A 14023-nucleotide genomic window follows, 5' to 3' on the forward strand; every position below is an offset into this window, starting at 1 on the left:
TCCCACGGACAGAGGAGCCTGGCAGACTACAGTCTATGGCGTCACAAAGTGTCGGACATAACTTAGCAACTGAACGACAACCATGAGCAAACTTTAATATGAGTTCCCAGACTTGTAACAACTTCCATTTCTAAATACTTTTCACTGACAATTGACTACATGTTTCTTCTTGTGACTTCAAAAATAAAAGATATATGATTGATTTGATGATTATTTGGGAGATGGTACCTTAAAGCTAAATTATCTGGAATTAATAATACATGAAACTTCCTCGAGAATAGACTGCTTCGGGTTTGGGGGGATGTCCAGACTCCCCACAAGACCGTGTATCTTTTTATCTATGCGATTCCAAGATGGCCAGCAATTGGCTTCGTGTTCCTAGGTTAGGGGAGACCAAATCAGGATTTACAGGAAGTGGAGCATGGCTAGAAACAGCACCGGCAGGGTGGTGTGGGTTGGTGGCCCAAAGACATTTCTGAAATAGATTTCCGTGAGCACCCACTGGGGGTGTCAGAGTGTGCAGGGGCCCCAGCTGATGCTATCTGCTCCCACACCAAAGATGTGGTTATGGCCACCTGCAGGGCCTCAACCTACCGAATCAGGTTCTCTACTGGTCCTGGGCAACTATGTGCTTTTAAACCTTAAAGGGATCCTAAGTCCTGCTGAAGAATGACTTGGTGCAGTAATAATAGACCCTGTCGCATGTACCGGGCACTTTTCCAAGCACGCTGTATGTGCTGACCCACTTAAGCCCCAGAAGAGGTCTGGGATGTGACTATGATCCCCATTTTACAGATAAGGAAACAAAGGGACAAGTCACACAGTTTGCAGGCCAGGGGTGGAGTCGGGATTCAGTTCCAGGCAGTGTTTACCTGGCTGCTTCTCATGAAGGCAGACACAGGCTGGGTCATCACCAGACCCAACCTGGTTTCTAGAGGGGGCTTTGTCTCCTTCCTTGACCCAAACACAAAGTGTTTAGTCTACAATTACACAGAGGGATTGTGCCAAATTCTGCCAGAGTCCACAGAGGCTGAGAAAGAAGCGATGGGAGGCCAGATACGAAGGAGCTAAATAAATAGGAAGGTTTCTGTCTGATCACACTGCCTCCAGAATTAGTTTCAGTTCCTACAGATTATAAATAATCCTTCCCTAGGTTTACTGTGGATGGCCAGAAGATGCCTGGAGCATCTAAGCTGCTACAATTGTTGAGTTTTCATCAAGAACAAACCATTTATAGTAACAAACTCTAATCTCTCCCAGTTGTCAAAGCCAAAATGGAGACATGGATGTATGATATTCTCTCCTCACCACCAGCACCTATGAGCCCCCCGCCCCACTCCCACAGCTAAGACCTGCTCACAGACCATCCTTCCTTTTCAGTTCTAGAGAGATGGGGTTGTTCTCTGAAGGCATGGTTACATGTAAGGAGGCACGGAGGATGTTACTGACGTATGGCAATGAGGAGTGATGGGCTGTTTAAACTGCAGGACAATAGCATCGTCCTTTCTGATCGCAACAGTAGCATTATTCCTTTTCCGGTCACCAGAGTTCAGCAGACAGCTGGCAGAGCGAAGCCTCCTCCCAGGGGTCTGGGATGTGAGCTGTTCCCTTGGGTCAGGCACCTGTCATTTGCGTGTTGGACGACTGTGACTGAAAGGGGTAGAAATAGAAACTTTTTCTGAAGCTGCAAAGGCAGCTCCTGGAGACCCTGTTCTCTCCTTACTCCAAAATGTCTAAGATTAGACTCCACCACCTACCTAGGTAACCCATTTCTGCATCTTCTCATGCTGATCTCACGAGGTGGTCAGATGATAAATGGGGCAGCCGCTTCACAGCTTCAGGAAATACTATCTTATCTTCCCAACAGAGACACTGCCCCAAAAGGAAAAATACCAAGTCACAGGGAGTTTTGTTGGAGGTTTCTGAATTAGCGGACTTAATCATGAGCTTGTTTATTTCTTAACCTTGAAAATATTAAATAGAAAGAAATGCCATGTTGTACGCCATGCCTGGCCCCTGCACAGGGGGACCCCTTGTCTACCCTGGAGTCCTTAATCAGCTGCCTTGTTTCCCTGCCCCTTCTACAGCCTTCAAGTTCTCTGGAGACCTTCTTTGATTCCCTCGTGGCACAAGCAAAAATCCCCAACATCTTCTCCATGCAGATGTGTGGGGCCGGACTGCCAGTAGCTGGATCTGGTACCAACGGAGGTAGTCTTGTGGGTATCTTTTAGTCTTAAAGGGGGAAAAAATCACAAACCAGTGGGGCTGTTTTTCCTGCTTTATTAAGACTCTGATAGAAATATTAAACACATAGAGATACACGGGTACTGTGAAAGTTTTAATAATCTTTGTTTTATAGCCTTAAAAATGGATACAATTAGGTAATTTTCAATCTTTCCTAAGCATCCTGCTATCTAATAAAATGATTCTCATTGCTTCCCCAAATTCCTTTAAAGCTTTTTTTTTTAATATTCCTTTGAAAGGTAACTGATTTTGTTGAGTGTTGGAGGGAGGGGCATATGAGGACCTGTGGGGCAAGGTGGTAGGTCGGCTGTGCTCTGGGGAGTGGGGCCTGGGATTTCATAAATTTGTTGGAGAGATAGGAGCACCTTATGCACAGAAGTACATGCACATGCATATACACACGTGTTACATATCTTATACATACGCTATACACATCTTGAGTTCTGAAGAAGAGCACAGAGAGATAAGAAAGCCCTCCTAAGCGATCAATACAAAGAAAGAGAGGAAAACAGTAGAATGGGAAAGACTAGAGATCTCTTCAAAAAGTCAGAGATATCAAAAGAACATTTCATGCAAAGATGGGCACAAAAAAGGACAAAAAGAGTATGGACCTAATAGAAGCAGAAGATATTAAGAAAAGGTGGCAAAAATACACAGAAGAACTATACAAAAAAAGATCTTAATGAACCAGATAACCATGATGGTGTGATCACTCACCTAGAGCCAGACATCCTGGAGTCTGAAGTCAAGTGGGCCTCAGGAAGCATCACTACGAACAAAGCTAGTGGAGGGGATGGAATTCCAGCTGAGCTAGTTCAAATCCTAAAAGATGATGCTGTTAAAGGGCTGTACTCAGTGTGCCAGCAAATCTGGAAAACTCAGCAGTGGCCACAGGACTGGAAAAGGTCAGTTTTCATTCCAATCCCAAAGAAAGGCAATGCCAAAGAATGCTGACTACCACACAATTGCACTCATCTCACATGCTACCAAAGTAATGCTCAAAATTCTCCAAGCCAGACTTCAACAGTGCCTGAAACATGAACTTCCAGATGTTCAAGCTGGATTTAGAAAAGGCAGAGGAACCAGAGATCAAATTGCCAACATTCATTGGATCATCAAAAAAGCAAGAGAGTTCCAGAAAAATATCTACTTCTGTTTTATTGACTACACCAAAGCCTTTGACTATGTGGATCACAACAAACTGGAATATTCTTCAAGACAGGAATACCAGACTACCTTAGCTGCCTCCTTTGTATGCAGGTCAAGAAACAACAGTTCGAACTGGATATGGAACAACAGACTGGTTCCAAATTGGGAAAGGAGTTCCTCAAGGCTGTATATTGTCACCTGCTTATTTAATATATATGCAGAATACATCATGCGAAATGCCAGACTGGATGAAGCACAAGCTGGAATCAAGATTTCCAAGAGAAATATCAATAACCTCAGATATGCAGATGACACCACCCTTATGGCAGAAAGCGAAGAACTAAAGAGCCTCTTGATGAAAGAGGAGAGTGAAAAAGCTGGCTTAAAACTCAGCATTCAAAAGACTAAGGTCATGGCATCTGGTTCCATCACTTCATGGCAAAGAGATGGGGAAACAATGGAAACAGTGACAGACTTTATTTTCTTGGGCTCCAAAATCACTGCAAATGGTGACTGCAGCCATGAAATTAAAAGGCACTTGCTCCTTGGAAGTAAAGCTCTGACCAACCTAGACAGCATATTAAAAAGCAGAGACATTACTTTGCCAACAGAGGTCTGTCTACTCAAAGCTATGGTTTTCCCAGTAGTCACGTATGGATGTGAGAGTTGGACTATAAAGAAAGCTGAGCACTGAAGAATTGATGCATTTGAACTGTGGTGTTGGAGAAGACTCTTGAGAGTCCCTTAGACTGCAAGGAGATCCAACCAGTCCATCTAAAGGAAATCAGCCCTGAATATTCATTGGAAGGACTGATGCTGAAGCTGAAACTCCAATACTTTGGCCATCTGATGTGAAGAACTGACTCACTGGAAAAAACCCTGATACTGGGAAAGATTGAAGGCAGGAGGAGAAGGGGGTGACAGGTGATGAGATTGTTGGATGGCATCACCAACTGGATGGGCATGAGTCTGAGCAAGCTCTGGGAGTTGGTGATGGACAGGGAAGCCTGGTGTGCTGCAGTCCATGGGGTCACAAAGAGTCGGATACGACTGAGTGACTGAGCAACTGAACTGAACTGATACATAGTTACACACATGAGCATGCACACAGCACACGCACATGTACATGCTCACATATGTGCACACATATACACACTACACATACACCATATATACATATGCTTACACACAGGCACACACTTACACATGTACACACAAGTATATACACATGGACATGCACATATACGCACATACTTGTGCCTACATACACACGTGCATGCATGTACACACGATATACCGTTACACAGAGGTCTGCATAATACATACTTGCACGTGCATACATACAGGTACAGGCACAGATGTACACACATACCCACACACATACACACACACACAGTGAAACAGAATCAATGCTGGGAACATGCCATATCCCAAGTGTCTCCCTGATGGGCCTGCACCCAGATGTCTACAGTGGGAGACGAAGGGGAGAAAGCACACGAAGGGCCCCCAGGGAGGTGATGCTGACCCCTTTGCTCTCTGACTGCGAGAAACAGCCTCACACAGGTTTTCATCACTCTGTTGTTTTACCACCTTTTCAGAGGAGAGAGGTGATGTTACACAGATTTCCAAAATGAAGTTTTGATTAGAGAAGCTCTTTTGTTCCTCTTTCCATGCAAATCTGTGGGGCAGGAAGTCGCCCTTCGTCTTCTGAGGGACTAAATTTTGTCAGTCTGTGTGGTTAACCATTTTATTGCATTTCTTTGCCCACGACTGGGATGGGGCAGGGGAGGATCTTAGTATCAGAAAGCTGGAACTGTATGCATTTCCTCTACATAAGAGAAATTATCCAACCCTCCTGGTTAGAGTGGGACTCTGATTTTCCAACACATGGCCCCAGAATGGTCCTTGTTTAATTTCCAGGCCTATGCATTTGTTTATAACATCCTGTTAAATTGGAAGTACTGATTCCAGTGAAGTTTTGCCTTATAAGAGCATGCTTCTCATCAGAAAAACAAGTATTGTATGTTAACACATATATATGGCATCTAAGAAATAGTATTGATGAACCTATTTGCAGGGAAGGAGTGAAGACACAGATGTATTGCATGGACCTGCGGACACAGGGAGGGAAGGAGAGGGTGGAATGAATGGAAAAAGTAGCATCAACATGTATACAGTATCATGTGTAAAACAGGTAGCTGGTGGGAAGTTGCTGTATAACACAGGGAGCCCAGCCTGGCCTTCTGTGATGACCTGGAGGGATGGTAGGGTAAGGGGAGGGAGGCTCAAGAGGGAGATGATATATGTATAATTACGGCTGATTTGCCTTGTTTTACAGCAGAAACCAACACCACACTGGCAAAACAGTTTTCCTCCAGTTAAAAAATAAATTTAAAAAGCAAAAAACCACACTTCTTTCTGTAACTTTGTTATATGCCTGTATATTTTTTCTCTTAAATATGTAAACATTTTCCTTCCCAGGTCCTAGGTGGAATTGAACCAACTTTGTACAAAGGAGACATCTGGTACACCCCTATTAAGGAGGAGTGGTATTATCAGATAGAAATTCTAAAATTGGAAATTGGAGGCCAGAGCCTTAATCTGGACTGCAGAGAGGTATTTCCACTCTTATCTCTTTGTCTGCATGTGCCTGGGCCACTAAATTTGCATATTTAATTCAGCTAGTACCTGAATATGAAATCAGACTGTGCATTACATTGCAAGATAAATCAAAAGCTCATGACAATAAAAGTTACAGGGCCTTGTTGTAGATAATTTCATATCAATGACCCTCCCTCTAATTGCTTCCCTTCAATTCCTCCTCTTGAAAAAGAGGAATTAGCATAAAGTGATGAGTGAAAAAAGTTATATAGAACCACATCATCCTGGCTTGATGGTCCCTGAACTCTGTTCAAGAGAGTAAAGTAAGCAAGGTTTTTATCAGAGTAAAAGGGGACTAAAAATAAGCAAAATGAAACCAGAAATACATCATCAGCTTTATCCTCCATCCACATCTAATCCCCCATTTCCCCCCCAGTACACAGTTCTCACTCGAAGAAACGTTATGATCTAAAGATGTGGGTGGCTGATGGTGCTAAGAGGAGGCAGAGCTGGGAAACCGCATCTCTCGTTAACCTCGTTCACACCTCTCACTGCATTTTGGCTTATTTGTGGCACATAATAACATGATTGTGATGATCTCCAACATTTTCAGAACTGTTTTTAAAAACCACCAGCATTTCATCAGCATTGATTGTATTCGTGCCTGTCAGCATTGCCTTTCACTTTAACCATCACGTTGTACCATGAGTTCTCATATAGAGATGCCTCTGCAGAAACAATCAAAGCTTGACAAAGGGATGGTCCAGTCCCCTGGGATGGTGTTTCTTTCCTAAGTCTACAAATCTGTTTATTGTCAAAAAGACATTTATTTGCCACTGAAGAGTCCAATGGTAGAATCAGATGGGCCGGCCTAAAATAAAGTACAAACTCCGTATGTGTGTGTATGTGTGTATTGGAGAGTGTAAGTGCCTTTGGAGGTCTGATTCTCATATTCTTCATTCTCTCCTGCCCCCCTTCCAATCTGCCACCCTTGCCACAACAAAGAAAACAATAAAAGTGCTGTCGTCCTACACCAACATTTCAGTGTACAAGCTTTTCTTACACACACAGGCATGATAATTTTGTGAACAAACAAGGCTGTATTTAAATTAGAGTTTTTCTAAACTGAAATTAGTTTTACACTTGAAAAGAATATGAATCAGTTGCTGTATTTCGGTTTCTCACAATTCTTCACTCCTCCCACCTGCTACCTAAACAAATCCTTGCTTCCTTTTGACCTGATTGGTGTATTTGGTCATATGACTCAGGGATTTGCCGTAGAAACGGGAGGATTGAATTGCCCATGGCTCCCTCCATCCCCTGGCAGCCTTGGTCATCCAGTTATGTCCCTAGAGGCTGGGTGTCTTCTTTGGTCTTGGTCCACTGACCTCCACCTTTTCGCTCAGCCACATAAAGAATGATGGGGGAGCAGGGCTGGCAGTGTCTCTGTGTTGTAAGATTCTCTTATTGAATGGGGCTTTGGTTCCATTCGAAATGAAATATGGGGTATCTGTTGAAAAGCCGTCCTTCCTCCTCTTTCTCTGCTAATGAAGTAATACAGAGTTGATTTTGCATGATTTACATAAATAACATTCCGTGTTTCATTTCAACCTCTAAAGACATGGGTCTTCCCTCTTCGGTGGGGGTAGGTAGGGAGGGGGGTGGTCCTTTATGGAATCCAGCCACTGCTGAGTAAGAGGAAAGTTCTGAATTAAGCTGTTGATTTTGGTGATATCACTGCCCTTTTCTGGCCTCAGTTTCTTTATCTGTAGTGAAACACTGGGTGAGGAAGTTCTTGGTTCCCAAGTTCTGAGAATATGAAATGAAGCGTAGCCACCAAGGAGGTACCATGGCTACTGAATGCGTGTATCACAGAAGCTGGGTGATGGCAGGCTAGACTGTGCATTGATGTGGGTGCTGGTTGCTCACATGCCTTCTCCCCTGTTCTAGTACAATGCAGACAAGGCCATCGTGGACAGTGGCACCACGCTGCTGCGCCTGCCCCAGAAGGTGTTTGACGCCGTGGTGGAGGCTGTGGCCCGCACGTCTCTGGTGAGTCCCCAGAATGTTCAATGAGTCTCGGAGGTCACACCAGGTCAGGACCACATACTGGGGAGTACCACCGTGTATTCTAACAGTTCCAATCCAAGGGTTTGGAGGGTTGTTTTAATGATTCTTTCTTAGGTTCATGATCTTATTCTTGGATGGTGGTGGTGTTTAGTTGCTAAGTCATGTCTGACTCTTGCAACCCCATAGCCTGCCAGACTCCTCTGTCCATGGGATTTCCCAGGCAAGAATACTGGAATGGGTTGCCATTTCCTTCTCCAGGGGATCTTCCCAACCCAGGGATCAAACCCGCAAATCCTGCATTGCAGGCGGATTCTTTACCACTGCGCCAGCAGGGATTCCCACTTTATTCTTTGGTATTAACCAGCAAATAATTCCTTCACTTTAATCTCAGAGGTCTTAGATCTAAAGATGCAATGCTTTTCAGTATTTCAAAGTCCAATGGTAGAATCAGATGGGCTGATAGTTGCTGTAGTTGCTATGGTACTTTTTTAAACTATGGAAAAATAAGCCACTTGGTAACACATTAAATAGTAAACCAGGAATGTGTTTGTAGCTTTTTAAACAAACCAAAAATTATGCTCCCTTTGGGCCTTCATCCAAGCTGTGCTGGGATTTTTAACTCCTACTTCTGTAACAAAGTATGATTCACAGAAGACAAAGGTCAATCCACCAATATAGTAATTATTTTATGGCCACGCTTTGAAATACCATTAAAATCCTGGTAAAGGGCAACATGCCTTGAGGGCCTGGTTAACAGTCATCCCAGTGTGACCCCAACTTTTAGTTAGTTCAGGCACTAGGATGGACCACGAAGCATTGATTGCAAGGACCACAGCCTTGGGGGGCAGATGGACTTGAATTTAATCTAGTTTCTGCCACTTATTAGCTGAGTGCCTTGTGGGGCAGGGGGTACTTTTGTGCCTCCTGAGAGCCTCTGTGTTCTTATCATGGCTTGTTCTGAGGGTTTAGGGTAACACAATAGGTGTTTGGTCAAGAAGTACTTCTATTTAATGTCTAAACCATGGTGCTACTGCTATTTGTTTGAATGCAAGATAAATATTTCTCTTAGCTTCTTGAGTGTCTCCATAAGCATCTGTCCACTCAGGGCCACTCTTACAAGGTCACCAAAAAAAGTCTTTCTCCTGGTTCTGACTCCAGTGGGGCTGACAGTCCCACGGCTCCACTGGGCTGTGGCCAAACCCAGAGCCGGATGGATGGAAGAGGCACAGCGGTTACTCTGTCACAGGTGATGTAGCAGAAACAGAGAAGAAAGAGCAGGCTTTTGGTTGTCCTGGACCAAAACTTCAAAAGTCTGAATAAAAGTGCTATGGGAAATGCAGCAGGCAAATCAAAAGAACGCAGAGGGGAAACCAGAAGAAACAACACCGAGGTCCTTTGTGAACTGGGAGGTCAAGAGTACAGCGGACAAAAAAGCCAGAGCAAACCTCTGTCTTGTCTAATATCTGCTGAATCAGAAAAAAAGTGGCAGGCAATGTTTTTAGTGCCTTAAATTTAGGAAACTGGCTGAAAACCAGACCATGCTGGAAATACAGAGCAATATGCTGCTTCAGAGTAAAAAATGTCCTCAGTGAAATTAACATGCGCATCCTCAAATTTAATATTCTGAGCTGTAAGCGTTTTACCCTCCGTCCCAAGGACACACTGGCAGCACCAGCATGTGACTCCAGCAAGCCCATGACCAGCCTGGGCCTCTGCAGATTTTGTGACTTCAGCCAGAACCAGCGGGGCTGTGGCGGAGGGGTGCTAGCATGCCTGAGGTCAGCACAGCATGTGTTCAGCAGTGCCTGACTTTGTAAGAAAAGCATGAGGTGGAAGGAATGAGATTACGAAATGTGTTTGCCTAATCTAAAATTATCCTCTGGTTTCAGTGCCTGCATCAGGAAGGAGAGGCCCGGGGGGATATTTGTCTTGAGCAGGGAAAGCTCAACAAGGGGGGATGCTCTCTGTCTCACGTACATGGACCGGAGATGTGCCTGAGCTTTCTCTCTGCTGGGTTCATCTTAGCTGGCTCTCTTCACTTGGGTTTTCTTTCTTAGTTAAGCAAAGGGCTGGCTTCTGAGAGGTAAATACCATACAGATGCTAGGCCCTGTCTATGGGCCTGGATTGTTTAAATGGGATTTTAGAAATGAATAGTTTGTAGGTCTGTAGTTCTTTTTAATTACTGAAGTATAGTTAATTCGCAATGGTGTATTGTTTCAAGTGTACAGCAAAGTAATTCAGATATACATAGATATAGATATGTAGAGATAGATCCTTCTTCAGATTCTAGAGCCCCTTGGACAACAAGGAGACCAAATCAGTCAATCCTAAAGGAAATCAATTCTGAATATTCATTGGAAGGACTGATGCTGAAGCTGAAGCTCCAATACTTTGGCCACTTTATGAGAAGAACTGACTCACTAGAAAAGAACCTGATGCTGGAAAAGATTGAGGGCAGGAGGAGACGGGGCTCGACAGAGGATGAGATGGTTCGATGGCATCACTGACTCAATGGACATGAGTTTAAGCAAACTCTGGGAGATAATGAAGGACAGGGAAGCCTGGCATACTGCAGTCCATGGGGGTCTCAAAAAATCAAATGTGACTTAGCGACTAAACAATAATATAGGTTATTAGAAGATATTGAATACAGTTCCCAGTGCTATATGTTAGTCTGTTTTTTAAATGAGCCTGGTGGGGAGTTTTGTGTTTGATGGGGACCTGGGCTCCCCACCTGTTCAGCTGTGATGCCCTTTTTAGCTCAGGCCCAGTGCTTGTCCGTCTGCAGAATCCAGCAACAGGATGATACCTTCTGTAAACTGACTTCTGACTTTCAGCTCTCTGATCTGAGTGTCTAGACTCTCCCCCAGGACACAAGGCTTGGCCCCCTGGAAGCTTTCCAGACTCACAGGCACCACTTTGGAGGCAGACGGTCCCCTACCCGCTCCTGCACTGTGCCCCTTAGGAGATTACTTGGCCCCTCTGAGCCTCATTCTTCATCTGGGGATTGGAGCACTTTGCCCCCCATGCAGGCCCTACCACCCTTCACTCTTGGTGAAACCTAGCAAGGTGACCACCCCTCCCCCTCTCAATTCATCCAGCAGAGAGTTCTTCCCTGTGATATATATTTCAAACCGACTTCACTTTTATAAAATGCACAAATATTGGGTTGGCCAAAAAATTGGAACTTTCTGGCCAACCCAACACATTAAGGCATTAGAGACTTTGCAGATCAGCACTGCAGTGGGTGAAGAGACCGCAGGCCCTTCCTCCTGGTTGTCTGCCCTGAGGAGGCGGCTCCTGCCCTGCATGGTCCTGAACAGGCAGCTCTCACCATGTGTTCATCCGGGGACACTGTGTTTTTCTCAGTTGCTGTCCGTCTTGACCTCCATAGCAACCATGCTTACCTGCCTTATCTGTTCTCTCTGCTTCCACAACACCCTGCTCTTGGAACTTCCTCCCCACCCTGTGCCCTGCTTCATGGGGGTCTCCTTTGCTGGCCCATTTCTCAGGGTGGGTCCTGCACCCCCTCCCTTCTCTCTGTACCCTCTCCTAAGTGATCCCATCCACGGCCACACCATCACTTCCCACGCATTGGTCACTGACTTTCAAATGCTTCTGTCTAGCACAGGCTGAATCCCTGGAGAGTAGATTCAAAGAAGTGACCTACACAAATCCTGCTAGAATGCCTTAATCACATCTCATGCGCTCAGATCCCTGATAACTGATCTCTGATAAACGCCCGATGGTGCCCATGGGTCCCTCCCAGCTGTAACTCCTGCCCCTTCCTGTCCTTAGTACCACCTTCCATAGCCTCATGGTGTCCCGTGGGACAGGTTCCATGCTCTGCCCGCCTACTGCTCAACTTAGCTCATGTACTTCTTCCTCTGGGACCTTGACAGACACCTCTTTCTTCCAATCAGCCTCTTCTAGCTCCACCTCACATCCACTTCACTTCCCCTGTCCCATGCCCTCCTAGTTCCTCCCCTGTCCCGTGCCCTCCTAGCTCCACCCCGTCCCGTGCCCTCCTAGCTCCACCCCTGTCCCATGCCCTCTTAGCTCCTCCCCTGTCCCGTGCCCTCCTAGCTCTACCTTGTCCCATACCCTCCTAGCTCCTCCCCTGTCCCATGCCCTCCTAGCTCCACCCTGTCCCGTGCCCTCCTAGCTCCTTCCCTGTCCCATGCCCTCCTAGCTCCACCCCATCAAGTGTCCTCTTAGCTCTGCCCCATCACAGGCACCTCTGCTACTGACCTGAGCAGGGCAATGTGCTGAGTGTGTGGAAAGAAACCCATCCGACCCAGCCCTTCTCTCTGGGAGCTGGCAGGAATAAGCCAGGTCTGCTCTTGCAGACGGCTGGATCTGGTGAGAGGGCTCAGGAGTGATTTGTAATTAACTTACAGATTCAGCAACTAGTGGACAAGCATGATCGGCTTTACCCTTCTGCCCCTTGATGAGAGGCATCAGTGAACATTCTGTGTTCTTGGTCATTCATTTTGTTCCTCCAAGAACATTCCCTGTGTCTTTCCTGTGGGCCAGGTTTTAGGACTATGGAGAGGACGTGGGGGAGCCGACAGCAGAGCTGTATCCTTAGAGGAATCAGGTTCCCCCGCAAGAAACAGAAGTTAGCCAACCACACCAATAAATGTAAAATTATAACTGCTATAAAGAGAAGCGCTAAGGAGGAGAGATACCTGGTGGGATACCAGCACTGTGGTGGATAGTCAAGGAGGGCTTCCTGGACAAGGTGGAATTGGAGTTGAGATCTGGAGGAGAAAAAAAGATGTTCCAGAAGAGCAGAGGGTCCCTATAGGGCTGTGTACCAGGAGGAAACTTACTGGGCTCGGGGAATGTATTGGGAAAGTGATGACCAAAAGGGCTTTGAGCACGTTTAAAATCTGATCTCTCTTCTAAAGAGTATTGCCTGCTACAGTGTGACTCTGGGTGAATTATTTCACCTCTCTGAGCACTGGTTTCCTCTTCGGTAAAGTGGAGGGGGAGCTGTTACTGCCCTGATACGAGTGTTGAGGACCAAAGTGCCTGTGGCAGGTCTAATATCAGTAAGTAACCCACATGCCTGGGTAATTTTACTAATTTTGATTTTTGTCATCACCATCACTCTTCCAGAGGACTGATGTCTCCGCTCTGCTGTCCAAATTAAACAGAGTTTATCGCCGTGGGCATCTGGCAAGGTGGCGAGGAGGGCTGGGAGCTACTTGCTGTTGATGTGCCAGACTTGTCACTGTTTGTCATGTGATCTTGTTTTGTCTAGATTCCAGAATTCTCTGAAGGTTTCTGGACTGGTTCCCAGCTGGCCTGCTGGACGAATTCTGAAACACCTTGGTCTTATTTCCCTAAAATCTCCATCTACCTGAGAGACGAGAACTCCAGCAGATCATTCCGTATAACTATCCTGCCTCAGGTACGAACATAGATTTGTGCTTTTGTCTTTTCCACGTGAAGCATGCGAAAGTAAAGCACTTCATGCATAATATATGCATTTCGATATCACACCTGTATTAGGTGGCGATTGCTATATGGCAACCCACTCCAGTGTTCTTGCCTAGAGAATCCCAGGCACGGGGGAGCCTAGTGGGCTGCCGTCTATGGGGTCGCACAGGGTCGGACACGACTGACGCGACTTAGCAGCAGCAGCAGCAGCTGTGATAATGCTACATAACAAGCAACCATAAAGCACAGCAGCTTTCATCATGAGCTTTCTGCTCGTGAGTCTTGGCGGGTCTGCTGGTCTCTGCAGGCACATGTCCCTGGTCAGCTGGTAGTTGGCCAGGGATAGATGGCCTCGGTTTAGGATGGTCTCAGGTGGCCTCACTTCCATATCTGGTGGCTTGGTTGATGGAGAGATAAGACCATTGTCTCTCACCATCCTGGCTCACTGGGTGGCAGCAGGATTCTGTGAGACAGAAAGCAAACACACATGGGCTCCTGAAGTCCAGCCCG

At 45.8% G+C, this 14023-nt stretch overlaps 1 protein-coding gene across 1 annotated transcript in view; it reads left to right on the top strand.

Moving 5' to 3' along the window:
• The window catches only part of BACE2 (beta-secretase 2), a 109783-nt gene that overhangs the window by 59978 nt on the left and 35782 nt on the right, over positions 1 to 14023 (top strand). Inside the window, exons 4-7 of the mRNA XM_004003354.6 lie at positions 2088 to 2216; positions 5875 to 6009; positions 7945 to 8046; positions 13335 to 13484. Coding sequence (XP_004003403.3) covers positions 2088 to 2216; positions 5875 to 6009; positions 7945 to 8046; positions 13335 to 13484 — 516 coding nt within the window. The remainder of the gene's footprint in view (positions 1 to 2087; positions 2217 to 5874; positions 6010 to 7944; positions 8047 to 13334; positions 13485 to 14023) is intronic.

The sequence above is a fragment of the Ovis aries genome, chromosome 1 (genome assembly GCF_016772045.2).
Source record: "Ovis aries strain OAR_USU_Benz2616 breed Rambouillet chromosome 1, ARS-UI_Ramb_v3.0, whole genome shotgun sequence".
NCBI classification, from domain to species: domain Eukaryota; kingdom Metazoa; phylum Chordata; class Mammalia; order Artiodactyla; family Bovidae; genus Ovis; species Ovis aries.